This window comes from Anopheles arabiensis, chromosome 3, assembly GCF_016920715.1.
Source record: "Anopheles arabiensis isolate DONGOLA chromosome 3, AaraD3, whole genome shotgun sequence".
Classification (NCBI taxonomy): domain Eukaryota; kingdom Metazoa; phylum Arthropoda; class Insecta; order Diptera; family Culicidae; genus Anopheles; species Anopheles arabiensis.
In genome coordinates this window covers 81,637,922-81,661,483 of record NC_053518.1, presented here as the reverse complement: position 1 = coordinate 81,661,483, position 23,562 = coordinate 81,637,922, and the positions used below count along the sequence as shown (strand labels likewise).

At 42.3% G+C, this 23,562-nt stretch overlaps 1 protein-coding gene across 3 annotated transcripts; it reads right to left on the bottom strand.

Moving 5' to 3' along the window:
* Positions 1-627: 627 nt before the first annotated feature.
* LOC120903194 lies at positions 628-5,639 on the bottom strand. 3 transcript variants are annotated; one of them, XM_040312466.1, is made up of 9 exons: positions 5,493-5,639; positions 5,020-5,425; positions 3,904-3,990; positions 3,720-3,833; positions 3,311-3,652; positions 2,632-3,217; positions 2,435-2,566; positions 1,088-2,368; positions 628-1,007 (listed from the first exon to the last, which is right to left on the bottom strand). In XM_040312466.1, exons 1-9 carry the CDS (start codon positions 5,617-5,619, stop codon positions 771-773), a joined length of 3,312 nt encoding a protein of 1,103 aa, XP_040168400.1. In that variant the 5' UTR covers positions 5,620-5,639; the 3' UTR covers positions 628-770. The 3 variants fall into 3 exon arrangements, with proteins under 3 accessions (XP_040168400.1, XP_040168402.1, XP_040168401.1); XM_040312468.1 differs by lacking the exon at positions 5,493-5,639 and having other exon boundaries at positions 5,015-5,123; XM_040312467.1 differs by lacking the exons at positions 5,020-5,425; positions 5,493-5,639 and adding an exon at positions 4,687-5,003.
* Positions 5,640-23,562: the final 17,923 nt, after the last annotated feature.

Here is a 23,562-nt window from a genome sequence, read left to right as displayed (position 1 = left end):
AGCTATGGCCATCCAAATATGCCTAATTCATACATTCAAGATACTGTAATTTAGTCAAGAAAAAAAAACTCGTTTATCCAACTATCTAAAATCATACATATCGGTACGGCCTACCGCTCGGGATGCTTGCGATATTCCACGCGATAATTCCTCCACGGCACTGCAATGATAACATACGAGCCCTCGCGCGCACACGCACACAGCCTCGCACGCGCACACTTTCCATCCAACCGTACTAACACCATACCACCCGTGACCGGTACCGGCCTCTTCCCAATTAGCGGTATGTGCCGTGGTTCCGTTTTTCGGGGGAGGACGGAATGAATTTTCCTCGTACGTGCCTACACAGCTGAGTTGTAACGGTGTGCGTTTGTGCAGTGATAGATGGTGGGTAAGACATTGGACATTACCATCAAATATTGCAACGCTATCGATAGATAACGTGCTTCCCGTGGGTTGTGCCGAACATCGGTACCGATGACTCAGCGCAACCATCATTGATTTTCGAAACAATTTGCGTTATCAGCGATATCGTTTTCACATTCCTGAAATGGGGTTGCATTGGGTTGTAAGGGCCTTCGAATTTCGGGAAGTCCCCGAGCGATGGAAGGTAGATACATGAAAGAATACAATGGAAAGAATAATTTATTTGCTGACTATCGGTTACATCACTCTCTTCGGCGTGTGGAGTTGCTAGGCTTTAAAACCGTGCCCTCCAATATCACTGCCCTGCGGTGTCCTGTGACAAGTGTCTCCTCCTCACCCTCTTTTCAGGTGACGTAGAAGAACGATCGTCGCTTTTCCCGCTCTTTCTGCTTCATCTGGGTGGAGAGTGTAGTGTACTGCTCAATCGTGAGGTAGCGCAGGTGCCGGGACGGGAAGATCAGTGTCGTTTTTCGACTGTCCAAGTAGACGTACCAGACGGTGCCGCTACGCTTACTCGTACGCGCCGAGACCTTCGTGTACGGACAGTAGAAGGTGACACTGCTGTACGTTTCCACCTTATGCTAATGTGGAATGGAAAAGAGGAGCTCTTATTAATCACATTCAGCGTCCATCCATCACCCTTAATCAACACGACACTCACCTGTTCAGCATTGATCTTCATGCAGAGCAGTCCAGTTTTGGTGAGTAGCAAACGGAACAGTGCATACGATCCCTCCAGCTTTACGATCTCGGAGTGCTTCACCAGTCCAATCTCGTTCAGAAACTGCACATCCATAATCAGCTGACGGATCTGATAGTTTTCGTTGACCCGCCGCTGCACCAGTGCCATCTGCTCGTGCACGTACCGCAGCTCGACCGTCTTAAACTCGGAACAGTCCGTCCGGTCTTCCTCTCGCTGAGCCCACGCAACACTGAAAAACTGATGACACCGGTTCACGTACTTGATCGGCAGATAGAGAAAGGCATCGATCGTGAGTGTCGTTCCATTAGCACCACTACTACCACCATCACCCTTTTGCTGACTGCTGCTCGAATACTGCTCGAAGCTCATCAGCATCGACTCCACCGTCTTCACGTGCTCGACGTAGCGCAGAAACACGTCGAACTCGCTGCGCCGGAAGCAGTCCCGAAACACGCAGCAAAGGTACTGCAGATCACTGTCGTAGCTGAGCCGCTCAAACTCCTGCTCAAACAGGCGCCGATTGATCGCGCGCTGAGTGCGCAACATTTCGTCCAGTATCTCCACCATCTCTTCCAGCTGGCCGGCCACATCTTCCGGCAGCGTGCGGATGTAAAGATTCGTACACTCGTCCAGCGCACGCTCGAAGTGCTGCTGAAAGTGTAGCATCGTCTCGATCGACCCACACTCCGACAGGACACTGCCGGCGCGGTGCGCTGAGCCGGCAGCGGTCGAGTCCTCTTCCGCTGCGGCCGCTGCTGCCGGACTGCTGAACACGCTCAGAAAGCTCGAATCGCTCGTAGTGCTGGAGAAACTGCTGCGGAAGCTGGAATTGCGGCGTGAGAACGGCGTGTCGCGCAGCGTTGCCAGCGCCTCACCGGCAGCGCCATCGAATGCGAAGCTTTCACGCTGATCTCTTCGATCGATGATCGTCTTGATCGCCATCATTACGTCCGGCAGGTGCGTTTTGCCCGGACTCTGTATGTTAACCTTCACCTCAATCTCTAGCCGTTCGTGGCGGCGGGAGGAAAGCTTCAAGATCTGTCGGTTGGTAAAGTCGAACTCCACTTCCTGGTGCGTGTAGTGGCCACGGTACGTGAGAGATTTGAGGTCGAGCTGTTCGGTGTAGATCACGCAACGCTCGAACACAAACAGACGGCCCTGGTATTGGCGCTTCAGGCGGAGATCATTAATGAACACGGGAAAGACACTGCGGAACTTGCCCTGGTGAAGAATGTTGATCTGGAAGAGAAGGCAAAATAGTTATCAAGGGTGGATTTTTAGGTATTTGCTTAACAAACTGCTTACCGGTTTATTGTGATCCACATGTTCGTTATCCTTGGGATACAGGAATAGTACCTGATTGTCGTGATTTTGATTTCTGAGTACGATGGCTGGCTTGGGAACACCGAAGCCCAACTCAACCTCATCATCTTCAGCCTGAAATCGATCCAATTTAAGGTTAGTGCCGTAATCCTTCACCTAAAGTCGCTCTCCACTCTTACCTTTTCACACTGCAGAATATCGTTGACCGTAACCGACTCGTTCATGATCCCGATCAGCGTTTGCAGCCGCTTCTCCGCCACGCAAACCTTGTGCAGCTGCGTGTTCCTGCTGATCGCACCCGGCTTCTTTACCAGCTGCTTGAACAGGCTGGTCAGCAGCAGCTGGTACCGGGGCAGCCGCTGTATCGGCTGCAGTATCAAACTTTTCACCCCCAGCTTATCGCCGTGCTGTTGCTGATGCTGGCGAAAGAACTCAATATGCTGCTCGCACAGCCGCTGCGACTTCGGATGGTACATGGAGTACAGGACGTAGCCGTAAAAGCTGTCGTTGTCGAGAAAGTGCACGAACGCGTCGGCAATCAGCTCCACATCGTTACCCGCCGTCAGCAGCCGCGGTAGAAAGGCATTTCGATGGAACCGATAGATGTACTGCAGGTTGCCGAACAGGTGATACTTCTTGCCGCACAGTTCCGGTGGTGTTTGGTCGGTAAACACGGCATCGATGTAGGTGGCGATACCCTTCTCGAGCGTGTTGATATAGTTCCGCTCCGTGTCGAGCAGCTCTTCGATGAGGAACGAGATTTTACTGCAAATGCAAGCAAATCAATATTGCAGGTGTTATCGTGGTGTGATAAGCGTGGTAGTTTGCGAACGCGGCGGAACGTGTGTAACAGCTTACATGTCAATATCATTGGGAAGATGGTGCGGTTCCGGTGACTCGACCGGGCTGTCCCGGAATGCGACACCTTCGTCGAGGGAATCGACCGAAGGGGTGATGCGTACGTCGGTGGGATGTTGTACAAATGCATCCACAAACACGCTATCGGAGTCGGTCGAAGAATGGGAGGTGTGGGATTGAACATCATCATCATGATCATCTTCGTCGTCGTTGCTTAGGTCGTTCAGATCGTATCCGTGCAGTATTCGATGCAGTTCGTATGGTGTGAAACGCAACGAGATGATTGTGTTGGACGCCTCTGCCGGTTGATAGTACTCATCGAACGGTGTCACTTCAAAGTCCCTGGAAAAGGATGCAAAGCCTCCTTGAATAATGATTTTCACACATTATTGAGCGCGTCTTCACTCACGGACTGTAAGAGTTTAGGTGCTTGGCATTTTCCTCCGAAAGCCGCAAATAGATGAACTCGTTCCACGTATCACACACATCGTCCACGTCCGGTAGAGAGTCCCTCTCAAAGTCACTGCAATTTACGTTCAGAGTACACAAATGTTCTTTTTCAATATATACTAGAACACATTCGCTCTACTTACGAACAGATGCTCCACCGACCAGAATCTTCCCGATCTACGGTAGGGGTGCCAGGTATCTTCTTCATACCGGCCTCTTCAGTCGACAAACTGCAATTCAAAACAGAACACAAAAATCCACTCAGCGATTGTGCAACAGGCAGTTCGCTTTGTTTGTCACTGTACAACATTGTACCGCGAAGTACAATCTCGATTGGATGCATTCCTTCGACTCTTTGAATAGCTTTAAGAGATAAGCGCTAAGCGCTCGCCGAAAAAATCAATGCGACGCGAACAAAAACCCACTCCCGGAAGCATAACAGGGTGGGTTTAAGGCTAGATGGATCCGATTGCTAGTACGCCATAGTCCATACTTCTGAACGTTCGATCAAAATTGGAAGTTGGCAGGTAGTTCCTGCTCTTCATAGGGCTTATGGGGCGTTTTGGTGTAAACTTCCGGAGGCGGTGCTGAGTGATTGATATTTTTGTCGTGGAAAGGCGCGTACACTCCCATTTTTACGTGGCTCATGTCCGGGAAGTGTTGGCTTATGACGCATTTAGATCAAAGTATTTGGCGCATTTTTGGAGAGTCATACCACGTATGACTCGTGCTTGATGCGTCTGTTTCTAGCTTGATTCTAACACTGTAGTACACTACACAGTTAACTTGAGAAGGAACTTTACATGTCAAGATCTTAAGGTAGTTAAACCACTTCCCCACTATTCCACAGACGTAATCATATGTCCTTATTTCCTCCATCCAGAAGCTTAAAAACACATGCGATTGAACAGGCCGTTCACACTTACAGCTCACAGTAGTCCGGGCCGATCTTGAAACGCACCAAAAACACACCCTCATCGTGATGGCCAGACCACGGATTCTTTACACTAGTGCGAGACCTTCGCTTCATTCACGGTCACGTCGGTTTTCACTATCACGAACGATTAACAAACTAGCCAAAACAACTTCCTCACTAAACAACCTTCACACCGTGCAACATAATCAGCTGGCTGGACATTCCACGGACCACCCAACGATTGAAAATCCTCCCCGACCAATCAATCGATTCCTTCCACTAAGCCTTTTCAGTGTAGCCGTGTGGTGTGGAGCAAACCATAATAAACAGCGTTTTACCTTACCGTTGGCTAAATTCTGCCCTATCGGCGCTTATCTTATCGCGCCCGATAACGGCCCACTGGACGTCGGTGTCATCGCTGTTGTCACTGTTGTTGTCGTCCGTAGCCATGCTGGAGCTGAGCGAGAGAGACGATGCCGCAGCCGAGCAGTCCGCGGACTGGTTGGAAGAGCTTTTTTGTGCGGAAAGCGGCACCATATACCAGGTCCGGGGGCTTGAGCTAGAAGGCTGATCTGGCACTGGCACGCCACCGCTGGAACTGGATGTAGCGCCCGGTGTCGCCTCATCTCCAAGCTTTCCCTTCCGAAGGCGGCCCGAAAATCGACCCCCGAAATTGCGCTCCAACGTTTCTGCTGCGCGGGTTTCCAGCTTGCTCACCAGATGGCGTACGCTAATCTTTCGAAGGCTATCTGTGGAAATTTGGCAAAAGAAAGCTGAATTAACGTTACACCTTGACCGTCACTGCCTAACACTGACCTCTTTTGCGCGTTCTTCTTGCAGGTTCCGGAAGCACTTCAATCTTCTCCATCGAGGATGCTGCTGAGCTTTCGCCGGGCTCTACGAGGCCCAGCATTCCACTAATCGTACCGTACCGTGCACTCATGTTGATGACGATTGTCCTGCCCTGCGATTGTCACTGCCCGTGTGCCCTTGGCACATTGCCCCAATCGTACACCGAACTACGCCGAACTCTTCGCAAACACCGTTGCCGCGAGCGTGCAAGATGTCGGACAAAACGGACGCAGTTCTTCTCACCTGCACGGAAAAATGGTATCTGAGCGCACAAAACCTCCGTTGTCTATCTGATGGAGGTCCGCGACCAAGGTTTCGATACGATCCCCCTAGCGCAAGGGGAAGCATGTTATCGCGTCCACACTCATTTAGCACCGCGCTGGAGATGTGGTGAGGTAGGTAGGACATCTGTTCTCACATACTATTGTAACTGAGCGTTTAAAATACGTAGGCTTCTGATATCTTTACTTTATCGTACCATACGATGATAACGTGGCACCAGGTCCAAAGCATACTCTTCCTCACACAATGATAGCGCCGGACACTTGGTACGCAAGCGGGTTGCAGTTGCTGTTTAAAGTCTAGGTTTAATTAATGACTAATAAGCCGAGAGCACTGCACTACTCTCCGAACGGTGAGCTGAATGGTAAACTCGTGTGAAATTGGTGGGTAATTGGCATTGTTTCATGTAGGTGATAGGGTTAAAGCCGGAGGTACGCTGTTAAACGGGCTAATTGCTTCGTCACTCTGTGCCCTGTGCTGCTGCTGTTGCTGCTATTTGATAAGAAGAGACGGGGCCAGCAACAGCTCAGCTGACAGCAACTTTCAGCTACTGCTCAATAGATGGCGCTAGTATAAATCACGCACGCTGCTTTTCCCGCAGCCTGTTTGGCTCGAGATAAAGATGTTTGTATGTTTGCTCACGGGTAGCTTAATGTATAATCAATTTGAACGCAAATTGAATCGTGCTTGCCTGCGATAGATAATGCGGGGAAGTACACTTTTGCTCACTCTCGTGGTAAGATAAAGTAAAGTCTTTGGATAATTATAGCTACACAATTAGCTCTGTGAGGGCGTTGCTTTGATAGTGACATTTTTTTTTCTTGTGTGATGCTGTGCTATTAGTATACTGATTCATTTTTTGTTGGTCTGGTTGGTGCATCTCCTTAACCCCTCCATAGTCGGTTCTAACTTCTCCGGAACGGCTACGGCGTTTCCAGGGAGGGATGTTTCCAAAGAACAATCGAGACAAGAAACACACTCCCTCTCAGATCCCCTATTAAGACGCTATTAAACCCGAATAAATCTTGTCGTGCAAACCAATTTTCTTTGCATGGAGAAACAAATTCTCACTTAATTATTCATTAAAAGAATTAGGACGCCCGCCGTGCGTTTGGGTGTTTGGTTTCTCTGAAGGATGATAAACTTTCCCTCGGACGCCCTTTTCTGCAGCTGAACCGGACAGCCACACACATACACATGGTGCTGCGAGGGAAGTGTTTTAGGTTATGTTATCTCTGTTGTTTTTTTTGGAAAGTAAACACACACGGGACCTGCTAGGTGCTAGAAAGGTGGGCCGTAGTGGTTTGGATTAGATATTCCTAATGAGATATAGCTCTCTGTTTGATGGCGGAGTGTGTGGAGTGTGCGTATCCTCCTGTGCACGAACACACTTATCGATTCCGGTCACAATTCTGTGTGTCTAATTTTCGGACCGTCCTGCAAAGACGATCGAGAAAAGGGTTAGTTTATTGTGTCCGTTTTGTGTGTATGTGTGTCTGCGAAGGTGATTAAAAGCCATTGGGCCGTAAATGAAGCGGCGTGTGCGTTTGTCTAGAAGGAACCGTTCCCTTGCCGTTTTAACAAATGGCCCTGTAATGAGCTGGTAGCTGGACAGAAGGGACAGTGAATTGTTTTAGTATGCCAATGGTGTTGAGCATTTTGAAGGGTTTTGGGGTTGGCAAGTGTAAGTGTTTGACAAGGCGAGATTTAATAAAATTCATTAGAATCTGGCTTAAGGTCTCGAGAGACACATGGGCCCGAATATTAAGCATAATAAGGAGGAAATCGCTCCTTCCGAGGAGTTAATAGACAGCGAACTCCATCAGGCTAAGAGGTTATGGTTCGTATTGAGTATCTGCTTCTTCTTTGGCTCAACAACCGATGTCGGTCAAGGCCTGCCTGTACCCACTCGTGGGCTTGGCTTTCAGTGACTAATTGATTCCCCCCCATAGCAGGATAGTCAGTCCTACGTATGGCGGCGCGGTCTATTTGGGGATTGAACCCATGACGGGCATGTTGTTAAGTCGTACGAGCTGACGACTGTACTACGAGACCGGCTCAAGTGAGACCGGCGGAGTATCTGCTAGTGTCCCTTTATTTGTTAAATATTTAATTCGATTGAAAATAACAATTCACATCAATGCGTGTTGAATTCCTTTTCTTCAATTTGCTTTCGCAGTTCCAACAAAAAAAAAAAAAATTCGTTGCCATTCGTTGTGGTGCCGTGACCAGGATAAAATTTCAAACTCCCACATTTTGCCAAATTAGCTCACTGATTTTACGGCCCGACAGCACGGAATGAGGTACAATTGGAAAATTACGACCTCGTAGTGTTCGTGTTTGAAAACAGCCTACTCGCTGTCTGTAGTGGAAAAAGCTAAACGAAATTCGAAACAACTAGCAAATGGAACTTGGAGAAAACGGGCAAAAACAAAACACACACACACTCACCCAACGACCTAATAGAATTAATATTCAACCAGCAAAATTGCGTTGTGAACCATAACATAAAAAAAAAAACAAAATGAAACAAAGCAAACGAAACAACTGCCCCTCGAATGTGTTCGCATGCTTTTAGGAAACTCGCACCAAAGTTCCACTTTACTTTCGGATGGCATTAGTTTGGATTTCGGTTTTATTTTTATTTTGGTTGCTTGTTTTTTTTTTTGCTTGGCGGCACTGTCTCTCAAGTTAACTTTTTTCTGCAGCTAAACAGTATGGGCAAGAACAGAGAGAAGTGGAAACAAAACAAAATGCAAGACATGAAAAAAGTGGCTCCATATTTGAAATGGAACAACACACAATCAACTTGTTACCCGCGCAAAAAAAGGAGAAAAAAGAAACAAATACACAAGAGTGGAAAACGGTTGCGGATGAATGGACGAAACGATGGATGGCCATTGGTGGTGCAATTTTTGTTGTTTTTTAGCTCCCTGTTCTGTTGTTGCTCGTTCTCCGGGGTAGCATCCGGGTGGCGACTGCTTCTTCGTTCTCTCATACAAATGCAAATGGAAAAATCACAGTATGAAAATTAAATTTCCACCCCTTCTTCGCTTACTTTCCACGTGAGGGGTTGAATGTCTTGTCTTTGCTGAAATAGTAAGCTAGTCGTCAGTGGTCGGCAATTTGTAGTTCTCGTGAAAATATATATTTTTGCTATCATAGTAACATTGTTATTTTTTTTTCTTTTAACCAGTTTTACTCTCCCTTTGATTGGGACTCCTCTCTTAACTCTTTTGGTTACTGTCTTTTTTCTTTTTCTTTAATTTCACAAATTCTTTGTAATAGTTTCCTTTTCGTTTTTCTTCTTCTTCTTCTTCTTCTTCTTCTTCTTCTTCTTCTTATTATTATTATTATGATTATTATTATTATTATTATTATTATTATTATTATTATTATTATTATTATTATTATTATTATTATTATTATTATTATTATTATTATTATTATTATTATTATTATTATTATTATTATTATTATTATTTTTATTATTATTTTTATTATTATTTTCTAACTTAACGATAATATCTTTGTGCTTTATATTTTATTTTTTTACTTTTTAGGTGTATATATGTTATGTTTCATGTACAGTTTTTCCCCGAGTTACGCGAATAATGCGTTCCGGAGACATACGCATGTCTCGGATTTTCGCGTAAGTCGATAATCACGTTTTATAACCAAAATATAATTGATAAATAATCGTTTTTGATTAAATATACCTCATTTTTGTAATATGCTACTTATTTAAAGTAATTTGTGTAGAAAATTCAGTGTTTTATGTCTTATTAATGACTTAAAACTTTTGGAAAAAAACATTTTTTTTGACAATTGATGGAGAAAGTTGTACTGATTTGACATATGATTATTTATTTTTATGAAAAATAAAAATTTGCGAAACTCGAGTTTTCTCTATATTAAGAATAAGTTTTAAATATTCGATATTTAGCCTTGATGGCAGATGTTGATTAAAATAAATAATTGAATTAAATTAAACTCGAACGAGTTTAGGTACATTTACATGTCCTGTAATTAAAATATTTTTTTTTTTTTAATTAATTTTTAGGTAGTGTAGAAACAGTTTGTTTGGCGATCAGTGAAGTACATTTCGTAATATTTGTACTTTATTTAAACTTGAACGATATTTTTAAAATTTTCTGTTAAAGAAGATATCTGCTGGAGAAGCAGTTGCAGGAAATTTAGTTCCACTGATCTTTTTCGTTTTAATTTTCTTTTCTTTTAACTATTTCATCTTATTGCCTCTCGATTTTTTTTTATGTTTGTTATGTATTTACTTATTTACATTAGTTTTTTTTCATATCATTTCTCTAATTTTGTTTTACTCTCTTATTAGCTCCATGTAGCCTTCTTCATTAATTAACAATGTTGCATACAGAGCATCTCACCACTGTAGCTCCCTTACTACTTCCGCGAATCACACATTCAGCGCTAATTCCGTTGACAGTTGATTTTAATTTGATAATTTGCTTTTCAGCGTAATAGACCAAGAGCCCACCCGGTGCCGCTGTGTAATGCCCAAATAAAGTCGTCGCACGTACAACCACCCATCACTGTCACCGGTGCTGACTGGCTGCGTGTGTGTGTGTGTGTTTATACATCCCAAGGATGGAAAATTAATGAATTTGAATGATATGAAGGGAAAGCTTAAAAAAAACAACACCAAACAACACGACCGATTACCATAATCCTATTCGACTCGGGGTGGAAACATCCCGGGTGAAAAATCGTCCCTTGCGAGTAAGTCTGCTGCTACCTCACACACACACCTTGCCCGATACACCTTGGCACGGTAATCACCGTATAATCAATATCCATTTCATGTTCAATCAAAACAATCTGGCAGGGCAGGGTGTTGGAGTAAAAAAAAAGAAAGGGAAGTAAAAAAGCATAAAACGCCCCCGCTTTCCCAGGGCCGGTCAGATCCGATCTCGTTCGTGGTCGTCGCATAATCAAAAAGGTAAACGTGACAAACTTAATAAGAGACCGTCGGCATCGGACAGTGCGCCGTTCGGGGATGCACGTTATTACACTGCCCAACTCATCTTCATTTGCAGTCGAAACGGAAGGCGTATGCCGTAGTGCCATCGTCTCCAGGCCCCGGCACCGTTCGACGTAAGCCGGGCCCCGGCTACTAAATGACGGACGGATGTTTCGTCAAATGTTTTCGGTGCCACAGGCATGGTGTCGCCACGGTGGTTTGTTCGGCTGCTACTTGTTACATTTTTGTCACAGTTTTGTGACAAGAGTGGGGGCTTTTTTCACAGAGAAGGGTGGCCAAGTAACGAACCTGCCCGTCTACGATGTCGTCCCGATGGGGGGGAGACACTCGGAGGCAATTTCCTTTCGAATTAATACCGGAGAGAAAGTTTTACGATGAGATTTCCCGTTCCGTTTTCCGCTTGCTTGAAGTAAACGGTGGGGGATTTTTTTTCTCCCTGCTTCTCCTCATCCTTATGCTGGCTTTCCTTTTTTTTCTTCGACAGCGAAAGCAAATACCAATAAATAGGAAACTTTCAACACTTATAGAGGGCAAAAAGTGGCTTCGTCCGAAATTAAGCGTCCATGAAAGCCGTCGACTGCAACCGCCCCGGTTGGACGGGCAACAGGATTAACCGCATGTAGCCATGGTATCAGGTTTAATTGGTTAATTAGACGCACTGCGGTGCTGGAGGGGATGAAGGACGAAATTTGGATGGAAGCGGCCAAAAATTCGGCTCCTGCTAAAGGTTAAGCCAAAAACTTTCTGACATTTCGTTGTCACCCTTACCGAATGTTATGACATTCGCATTAGCTGCAGATGTGGATAAAATGTCATCTTGTGATCCGCGTGTTTCCTGTTTGAAATCATTGTTTCTGGATGGGGAGATTTCGTCGGTCGGTCACGGCACCAATCTTCCATCCACGGGGTGGCTATTTAACAAACGAAATAAATACCGTACGTACGTAGGGGAAAAACTAAAAATGCCATTACTTTTGAGTTGCAGTTTAGTGGGATAATTCTGATCTGTGAAAGGGGCATAAAATTTTACGATAGTCTTTTACACAGCAGCTTTTAAAGCCAAAAGTTTGTCTCCAATTATCAATTAATTGTGGGCCAGGATCTTGGGAGATGTTTTTGCAAATTATGTTTATATTTGCCTCCTCTTGATTGGAGCCATCTGTTGGTATAAGGTTAAGGTTGGGCTGTAAAAAATGATCATAACATTATTGAAACATTCTTGGAATATAAGGCATTTAAGAAAAGCTGTTATCATCTTTGTATTTCTTTTTATAAGAAAAGTTGGGCTAAGAAACTTAAGTTACTTTAGTCTATTTTATTGTTTTCTTTATTGTTTATTTATTGTTACAGAAGGTTCTTGCAGCTTTAAGCCATTTTAGAGATATTTTTAGAGTCCTATTGCTAGACTCGCCTTCATTCTTCTTCTATTTGGCGTATCGTCCTACGTGGACATACCGGCATATACATCCTTTCGAGCCTTAATTCATTGCCACGTAGCCGAATAATCAATCCTTGCTACGGAGGGACGGTCCATTCTAGGCTTGATCCCATGACGGGCATGTTATTGAATTGTTCGAGTTGACGACTATGCCAACCTTCATTAAAATCTTCATTAAAATCTTTATTTTATAAACATTATCTTCGTTATGCATTCTAAAAATATGAAACCTCTCCATCGATCTATTAAACAATCTATTGAAATTACGCAAAAAAGATCTCGAAGATAGATCAATAATTAAAAAATAAAACATAACCTTATAAACCAGTTTTCTAAAAATCATTAACTTTGCAAAAGTCATCTAATAGTTATTTAAGACTAAAAAAACTAATCACACAATATATTGGTAAAGAAACCATTTAGAATATGAAGAGTAAAAAGATAAAAGAACCAATAAAACTAAATAAGATTCTAAATAAAACAATAAAACAAACTACAATTTAACATCAAAGCTGAACCGTGCATCTCTTTCCTTCAGCAAATTAATCCATTCCCTTTTACCAGATGCTCAGCTCTGTCTTGAGCATTCCAGCACGGTACTTTCCACGGTCCATCCGCTTTACGACTTATCAAACATCGCACCTAATTTGATTCAATCGAAAACCAAGCAACAATAAAGCGAAAAATTACAGCTCATTTGTTCTGGTTCTAATGAAAAACCACACCCACCCGCAATCCGTTAGCCCTCCCTTGAACGAGTGTTTTTTTAACACTCGCCATCGCTTTAAATCGTCCATCAAATTGTTGTTTGAAGCAGTAAGCAGTCAGTGGTAAAAAAGGGGTGCAAAAAATTAATTGACTTAAGAGTTGGCTGCACACTGCACGGAGCTTCTCCGCTTGCGACAGGAACGACCGAATCATCTGGCTCATTGTTTCGCCCAGAGCCTGTTGTCTCCGTCTTAAGTGCGGCACACTTCCGGCTGCTGCTGACTAAGAATATGTCCTCGCTATCGTTTTCGCTCGCTGTAAACAACATCCGCATTTAGCTGTCCGATGAAAAGGGTTTGCACGAGGGAACCGAACAGCCGGGGCCCGGGGTAGAATGTATTATCCGGAAAAAAGCAATAACCGAGAATGACTTACTGCGAGTGCCGCCTGCGTCCGTCCAAAAGACACTCCGTCATCGTCGGGCAACGGTCGTGAGGGATGGGATTGACAACGCCAGCCGGACGATAGACTTGTACTATTGGTGGATGTGTATTATTTGCCATCTTTTGGAGGGGGAGTGGGAGTTTTTGCTATTCTTTTCCGTTTCGAGGCGGAAGAAACTCAAATGTAAATGATGGTGTTGATTATTATGATAGTGCTGTCGAAAACAGTCACAGCGAGTGGCAGCGGTGGCAGGAAAGGAAATAAACAATGCCAATAGAATGTTCGCCTACTTGAAAGAGGGTGGCACATATTTAGTGCAGGGTGTTTTATGAAAATCGAATTAAGATTCTTATAGGGGTGTTTTGTACGAGCAAAGCCCGAACAAGCGGATAGATTGCGCTTTCCCATTTTTTTGTTGTTGTGGTTAGATACATGAGTTTCGGAGTTTTTTTACGCATTCAATTTGTTTTGCTAAAAGAAAGACAAATTCTTGAACCTTTCTGAGCAGCACAGAGGGTCGTAAACACATGCATTGCACTATCGGGAAAACCATCCAGACGATTAAATGGAATAGATAGGGTCGCCGTATAGATGAAGACGGCAGACATCGATATCTAAACGAGACTCCTTCCTGAAGACGACGATCTCTTCTCTCTATTGGAGGTTGTCTCATGGCATTATTTCATATGAATTTATTGTTATTAATATGATTATCTTGCAATTAGTTGCCATATTTGTGCTCGGGGGACTGTGCTTGTTGAAGATCTAGGCAAACATATTGAAAGTATTTTATTGCTGGTACATCAGACGATATTCTAGACATTCGGTTTGCTGTGAGGTAGATTTGAAATACATTTATTTTTATGCAGAATCAATCCTTCTTTACGTAGATGAGCTGGACTATCTGGAGGTCTCCATGTTTGAGCTTCATCTTATAATTGGGTTGCATACATTTGGGCGTTTAGAGTACAGATTTATGTTACTTGTTTTGTTTTTTTTTAATATTATTAAAAAAAAACAATTTGAATTAGGCATTGCTTTTACGCTCCCCCAATGCAGAAATAACTGTGATACAGTTTAAATTAAATCCCTGTATCCATCAATTCTTTGCTAACATTAAAACACCTAAAGTTATGCAATTAGCAGATCAAAATGATCCTATAAGGAAGACGCAGTTAGCATTTAAATTTGTGTTTGCAAACTTAAATTGTACGTTAAAATCAAAGACGTAATTACGCTCGAGTATAATGAGGGATATTTCCTTCATTATAAAACAAATTATAAAACAAAAAACAAATGAGATAAAAACGATCCAATTTAACTATTTTTGAAATTATAATAGTTACCATAAAGTGTACCTTCTGCACACTTTTCACATTACTTTCCTAACATGCTATGCCTAATAGCTCTCATTAACATTTATATCAATCCGGCTCAAAAGAATCCTTCAGAACCGTCACCGTCTTTGAAGAAAAACTTCCTCCTGTTGCTTCTGGAGCAGCTGCTGAAGGCATCAATAGTCATTCGCCGCTCCCCCGTCATCGCTTATCAAAAGAAAGCATTCTATCACACTTTTAATTTCCCTGCGGTATTTTCGTCACACAGTCACCGAGCCACGCAATGAATCAGTCCGGCCGTCGTGCGTCGGCACATTTTCTTGCAAAGCCGTTCGGGACGGGGCGGAGACACACCAAGCAAAACGTCGCAGGAATTTCAAAGATCATCCATTCATCCATCCATCCACGGGTGTATGCATACTCACTCGGAGCCGGCCGGCAAAATTTAATTCATTCCCAGGGCTGGGCGAAAGGCAATGTACTATCTGCATATGAAGGCAACATTAGTCAGTCGCCGGAACTGTCTGCCGACACCCGCTCTACGGATAATAATTACCATATTTATTACAATATCTGTTGACGTGTAAAATAATGCTCCCACATTCGAAGAATCTCGTCCCCGCTCCATCCTGCTGCCATTGATGACGATGGGTAGGGCCAGGATTCTGGAGAATGTACCAACTTCTTCCCGTTCGATTTGGGAGATGGGCACACAGGGGATGGCAAACACAAGATGTTTGCTAAGTACTTTCCGGCCCTGGCATTTGTCTGGCGCCGATGATATGATTTCCTGGATCGTGGGGTCGTTTTCTGTGTCGTGCCGTGGCTAAGGCGGGGGATTGTGATATGACACTATTTTTCCTTTTTCCGTTGAGGAAATAGGGCGGTAAGAGCTGTAGTTTGAAATCTGTATTGAATCATTTGTGTAAAAATAAGCTAAATTAAATCAATAACACAGCAAAAAGTGGAAAATTCAGAGGGCAAACATTGAAACAGGAACCATATTTCATATAAATTAATACAACTCCCAGCTCGAAACCACTCGGCCAGCTCCTTTTTCGATTGAAGCAGCACCACACACACTACACACACACTCCAGCGGGAATAATCATTGGCAGGATGATGGTCATCCTTCGATAGCAGTGCAAATAACCTTCGAGAGTTGGGAAAACCGAACCAGAATGAGCCAGAAGACGCTGGGCTGGTCTTACCCGCACCGGCCGCCTGTTGCTCATCTGCTGCGCAAGATTGTATGATTTCCCTTATCAACAAATCACTTATCACTGTCGCCACCTTCGACCCAGCTTCCCTTGACCGGCGTGAGGCTGTGTTTCATGGCAGCGGATAGCACAGCTTTCCTTCTCGGAGTGTGTCAGGATCGATTTCCCCAAACGAAAGCAAACAGCTCGAGTTGGGCTTGCTGGGTGTGGGTAAGTTTGATTATTCTTCCATATTGGTCACTTGACACGTCTTGTGCAAGTCATACCAGTGGGAGTAGTGTAGGGTGGTGTAGGGGAAAAAAATATGAAGAAAAAACAGCCCCGAAGGACACTGCACTGCACACACGTGTCTGAGAGGAGTGTGTTTTGCCTTCCTTGGCATTTCAAAAAGGTAAAATTACACCAACGAAACCAAAATTGATGTCTCAATCAGATAGTGGACGTGTTCGTGTAAGCTGTGGCACCACTACTCCCTATTTAAGTGATTTCGTTGAACCCACGAATTATAGCGTCAGCTCTTACGCTTATTTGGCACCCGATTTTAACACCGGAAATGGAGGCGCCTGGCCTTTTTTAGCGTTGCTGTTGAACCGATTTACCGTACTGGCACTCGGTGATGGTCATAAATTATTCTTACCTGTTTCTGCTTTCCCACCTTTAGCTGCCGAGTGGCACGGTGTAGCTTGCCCGTAAGCTAATTTATCTAATTGCCCAGGTATTAGGCAAAATTAAAAGGTACGCTGGCACTGGCGCAGACCTGCTTGCTCATGGATCGTTTTATTATTAGTTTTTTTGGTTTAAAGTTTTGTTTCAACTCTAACGTATAATTTATTCCTTCTTTTCCATTTTTTTTTTGCTGTGCGTATGCCTGTTATGGAAAGTGGGGAAATGAATTATCCCTTACGCCAAAAGGGCATTCACGTTCGATCGTAAAGCAAAAAGTGGACGCGGTTGCACTCACAGTTTTTTTGTATTAATGCACATTTTCCACACCAGAGGCACAGAGTTGTGCTTTGTCATTCGGTTAGGCTCCATCGCTGTACGGGCTATACGGGTGGACTACAACACTACACCCTGGTTGGCTCGAACGTCGGCGTCTAGCTGACCAGTCTCGTTGGCGGCCGCACGATTCAATTAGTGGCAGTGCTCACGTATCGTTTGCAAAATATGAGGCTTTTTCGGTGAGTTTGGAGTGTTTTTTGTCGCACTTCTCACACTTGTAACGTAACCAGAGGTGGTTTGAGGGGTGTGTGTGTGGTATGTAAAATATGAGAATGCAACTGCTAAATGTGGCGGCCCGAACAATTAGCGATGTGCAGTTTTTAAATGACATTATGGCTGTGGTACTGTTGCTACTGTAGCTCGAGAATATTGATGGGCTCGATAAGCTTACCAGACTGTACCACAGTCTAGATTCAATTACTATAAATAAATTGGTAGTACTGCTCAGGACGGTATGAAATACGGACTTATAATATTGGTGTAAAAACATGAACACACACACACACACACACACACACACACACACACACACACACACACACACACACACACACACACACACACACACACACACACACACACACACACACACACACACACACACACACACACACACACACACACACACACACACACACACACACACACACACACACACACACACACACACACACACACACACACACACACACACACACACACACACACACGCGCAATAATGCATGTGTAATTGAGTTTTGTAACAATTTTACAACCATCTACAGCTCTTGACAGCTGAAACATTCTAAATGAAGTGATTAGTTGCTACCAAGGAATAAAAAAGAACTGTAAGCTCTCGAGTTACGCGGTTAATCATCGTAATCAGCGTAGGTGTGCAGTAGAACTTGTGATAACACGTTTAATAGCAACAGGAGAGGTTGACTTGGTTTACTTTTAGCCACTTTGAACTCAACGTCTTACAAGACGATAACAGGAGATCAATAATAAGAAAAAAGAAAAAAATGGAAAAATTAAAAAAAAAAAAACAAAACACAATGTATTTCTAATCACTAAAGCACAAAATAAAATCTAAAGCATATATTGCATTTTTGACATAAAAATATATTAAACCATTTTTTGAAATCATTTTTTTAATCAAAGTATACAAATATTATCAACATGTAACGGCTGAGCGAATATTATAGATTTGTAAAAAAGTTTTGTCATGGGTTCAAGCCCCAAATAGATTGTGTCGCCATAAGTAGGACAGACTATCCTGCTATGGGTGGGGTAATCCAAAAAAAAAAGATCATTGAAAGCCAACCTCACAAGTGGTACAGGCAGGCCTTGACCGACAACGGTTGTTGAGCCAAAAGAAGAAGAAGAAAAAAGTTTTGTATTTGCTTGTACTGGTATTTGCGAATAGCATCTTCTTCTTCTTCGGCCCAACAACGAATGTCGGTCAAAGACAAGCATATCTAAACCTTTTTAACAAAAAAATCGAAAAACAAAATGTAATTTTAATTTTTTTCTTACTATGGCCCTTACGGCTCAGAATAAAACCAAATGCTTTAACATTATTATTGGTTTATTATGCGACATAAAACGAAATTACAAATGTCTGAACCTGGCCTAAAGTAGGTTTAAGATATATCATCATCGTGATCACCCAAATAGCCAAAATTTCTTAAGCAGTCAATTTTGGCACGCTAAAGATCGCTGCTTGAATTCGCCTTTTGCAGTAGATAAACAGCATCAAAGTTCCAGGTGGTCTTCTAAATAGCGCTTAAGCAGCTTCCTTATGCCAGGGTGCCGGGGATTATTTTTCTTTGTATTTTATTTTCAAGCAAGCGTCATCGATGAAATAAACAACAGGATGTTTGTTTTGCTGTGTGCATCTGTATATTTTTAAATCCTTAATACGAAATGTATCACAATTTACTGTGATTGTACAGTTATCACTTCACTCAAAATCTCTTCTTCAATTAACTTATCTAACTTGTGTAGCAGAGATGATGATGGCATGAGACGATTGACGGCACTAGTCTTTGACACTTTGAGCCACTTCGTACCGATTCCATGCATTAAAAAGCTATAAAGTTCCACCAAGTTCGGAGCGCTTTCTTAACAAGCTTTCAAGTTCCATCATGAACCATACACATCAGGCTAAACAGCCGCAAGGTTCCAAAGAGTACCGAGTGTTAGTTAAAAAGCGCCATAGTTCCGCAAAGTAATTCTTATCTCTGAATCAGCCACAAAGTACGACATCGGAACGATTTTTGTTAAACAGCCTCAAATCAGCTATAGAGTTCGTGTTGTTTGATTATTTGGGCATATTTCTCATTTTAAATCATTGAGTAAAATAATATAGTAAACCTTACCCAAATATTCTTTTCGTCACACAACTGATCTCAAGATTGTATAAGAAAATAACTACAGCATTAATTTTCAAAGTTTGATTCCGATCTGGTAAATAAACGCATATTGCCAATATTCCCAATATAGGCGATCGAAATATACCCTATAATTCTGTCTAGTTTAATGAGAAGTGACAAACATTTTAATAATGCATGTTTTTTAGAATGTGGGTCGATATAGGAGCTTTGAGCTAGATTTGAGCTGGATTAGTCTTGACAATTGGGGTCAAATCACATAATTTAGATTCGATAGCTTTAATGTACACTTAACGCGCTAATTTCGTACTTCCAAAATCTGTGATCCTAAAATTGCCTAGTTTATGACTGGCCTTCTATTGATATGAATGTTTCGTGCGGTATGTTAATAATGGCACATTTTCGCACATTTTCTTCAAATGGGCTAGATCATTTTTGCACAATCAAACCAACACATTACATACATTCCCAAAGCAAATGGCCTCGGGTGTCCTCATGTGTTCTTTGGAAAATCTCCATTCAAGTAGCGCCCATTCAAAGTTTCACGGAGGATTCCCAGCCTAACAAAGATACCGTTTTTATTTCCCGATTTCCACTGTAAGCTTTCAACTATATTGTAAGAACAACAAAACAACTTCTGCAAAAATACGCACCAAACGGCTTATTACCATCGGCCCACCGGCCGGCTGCACCAGTGTCTTTTGTTCTTTCGCTGAATTGAATTTACTCTTTCGAAAGAGAAAAGCAGCAAAGCACAACAAAAAAGACCGGCCGGTAAACGAGTTTTTGCACCCTCCCTCTCCCTCGTGGGTCGTTCGAGCTGAGAATGACATGCATATTTGGCAAAAATTTTGTCGATTTTTTTGCACCATTCCATCGTTTGTGTGGGGGGAGTTCATGTTTAACATTATTTGGGGAACAGTCCTACTTCCATCCTTCCTTCCTTCCTACGACTGTGCAGTCATGGGCAGCTTTTGTGACGGCCCTGTTGTCATGCACGTCGACGTTCAGTCTCATCTGGCAGTCTAATACTGCCTTACCGCTTGAAAGGCCACAGCACAACTCTTAGGGTAAGAAAACCGAACCAAGAACACGTATGCGTACCTCCTAATGCGTGCCATAATGCAATAAGTCAATGGTAGTAAACACTTCGAAATGCCTGCACATAAACACACACACACGCGCAGAGAAAAGGACGCACAAACTAGCCTTTTTACTTGCAGGGAGTCACAATCTCCCACCAAAATGGAGTCAATTCGCGACACAAGGCACACGCATACACAAAACCAAAAAAAAAAAAAAAGCACACGAACGGAAGCCACGGAATACACGCATTATGTACGTGCTCGGTTTGAAATTGGCACCCCGACGAGTGACGTCGTTTGTCAATTTGGGGAATAACGTCGTTAAGTGAATATTTTGACACGTGAAGAAGCATTTCTTCCCTTCGAGCAAATGGGAAGGTTTTCTTTTTTGCTATTGCAAAAAGTAAGGTGCTGTAGCATTAGATTTACTAATGGATGATGTTCCAATGGGTAAAACACACACAAAAAAAAGGGTGTGAACATCATTGCATCAATTGTCATTTCACAACGCAAACAAATTGATGGGTAATTTAACTACAATGTGCTGTCGGCCATGGTACAGGCCATGTTCGGTATGGCGATGAATGCTGATGATTGACGGAGGACGTATTGGTGATGAAATAGGATTTTTTTGTTGACGATTTGCTGCATATGAAAGACTGCTTATGGACAAGTAAATTTTAGGAAATAGTAAAAACAAGAAAAGGAAAAGGAACTTAGATATGATGTAGATATGATATGAAAGATAGGAAGGATTTTCATACAATACTAAATAAAACAAAAGTGATAAATGTTAAAATGTTTAAACCAAACTTAATGAAAAAAGGAAAAATCTCAAATGTTCATCTAATGGACCAGGTCACATAAATAAAATTTGAAAATGTGCATGGAAAATATATAATATAACAAAAAAAATGTATCAGCATCATTATCTCCTAACGGTTCAACTGTCAAAGGGTAAAGAGAGCACCAAAAACGGAGGCAGCGAAGTATAATGATCTTAAATGGCAAGATATAGGCATAGATATAAGCAAAAAAAAATTGGACGAACCGTACAGCCATCAACTCGCACGACTCAGAAACTTTGTGTGGATTCAAGCCTCGTATGGACCATTCCCCGGGATGATGCAAGGACTGACTGTTCGGCTGCTTTGCAGTTAATCAGTCTCAAAATCATGTAGAGGATCATCACCGCAGGATGTTAAAAAGAGGCGAATGATGTCAATCGGCTCAAAATCCCTATAATAATACACCAAAAAAAACAAAGGATATTAAATAGAGGATGTTAATTAATGGTGGCTGTAGCACCAATTATGGCTGTAACGAAGAATATTTTCGCTCGAAAGTGGCCAAATTGCGCATTGAATCGCTTTGAAACATTTTTAAAACATTTGTGTTTTATTAGTTCCGTGCTGGCCACTTCCGTTTGCTGATCGAACACCCTTTCAAAATGTGTTGCTAAGATGTTTGGCATTGCTTACCAATTTGCTAATAGCAGCACTGTATAATTGAATCTGAAAATCATCATTTTGGTGCAAAATATGATTTTGGTTTCTTCTCGTGCCGATACGGTAGCCGGTATATAGATTCCAGCTGATAGGGAGGATTGCCTGGTGGTATGAAGTGTGTTCAAACCTGTGGACACCTCTTTTGTTATTAGTAGACAGTAAAATAAGACAGTAAAACATTAGATCAAATTTGCGATTGATTGTGCTTAACTTTTAACACAACCGCTGATAGAAAATGAAGATTTCAAACAATTAATTTTACGTATTTAATCGTGTTCTTGGTTGGAGTTAAACCAATGTCACAAAATGATTTTTGGGTTTCAATATCCGCAAGTTTTGGATTACAGCCACAATTGGTACAGCTATGGCGAATTGCTATTGCCATTCCAATTTTTAATTGAAATTTTCTACGATTTTGATAAACACTGTGTCAAAAAACAGGTGTACAACTAGATAGTACATTGACTCTTCAAGATCACTATGAGTTATGTATTTCAAAAGCTCTTCGTTTGTTAGTATTTGTCTTTTTGTTTTGCAAAGGACCTTAGTGATCCATATACCTTAAAATCCTTATATTGTGCTATAGTTTGGCCAGCTCTAGAGTTTGCTTCAATAATATGGATATCAACTCAAAAATACAGAATTGAACGGCTAGAATCGATCCAAAGAAAATTCACACGCGTCCTTTGGTACCGTCTGAATTGGTCTCGTGATGCTACTTATCCCTGCTACCGTACCAGGTGCCTACTTTTTGGACTGGAATCCCTCGAACACAGGCGAATTACGGCTCAGTGCAGTTTCTTACATAAGCTCATTAGCGGACTGATTGACGCCCCGTTCATTCTCGAAAAAAAATCATTTTCTGGCCCCTAGCAGGAGTTTAAGGCAACGAGCTCTATTTAGCACTGATTTCAGGACGACGGAATTTGGCTCCAGAGACCCTTTACTTCCAATGGTTAATGTATATTGCTCTTTATACAATACTGTCGATCTTAACGTTAGTGTAAATAATCTTAAAATGATTCTTCGAGGCACATGTTGATGATCAGAAGCTTTAAGTTATTTATTTATATATTAATTTACCGTTCTCACTTTCGTGATAGCTACCTGTTTGTAATTCGATATCACCATGTTTTGTAGGATGTTAATATCAGTTAAGTCCATTGTTGTAGGCCAGTTTAGGCTAGATGACGCAATTAAATAAATAAATAAATAAATAATTATAATTTTTTTACATTTTACTCAATACTTATTTTTAAAGGACAAAAATCGGTATCTTAATGACATATTATAACCATAAAGGGTACACTTACCCTAGAAAAAATAGCATTTAAAATTCAAAATAGTAAAAACAAATAATCGTAAAATTTAAATGAACAACGTAGTGCGTACACAATAACTAATTAATACTAAAACGAAAGTGAAACCTCTTCAAAACCTATTTTCAATGTAAAGCTTCAAATGTATTTCGAATGAAAGTTATACCAACTTTCCGTCACGTTCCTATCACAATCCGTGGGCTAATCCTTCGATAGGGACAGCAAACAAAATCCCAAGAAAAGCAACTTCGATTGGCTGCTCAATGATCGATTCGGGGAACCCTTTTTGCTTATCGAAAGGT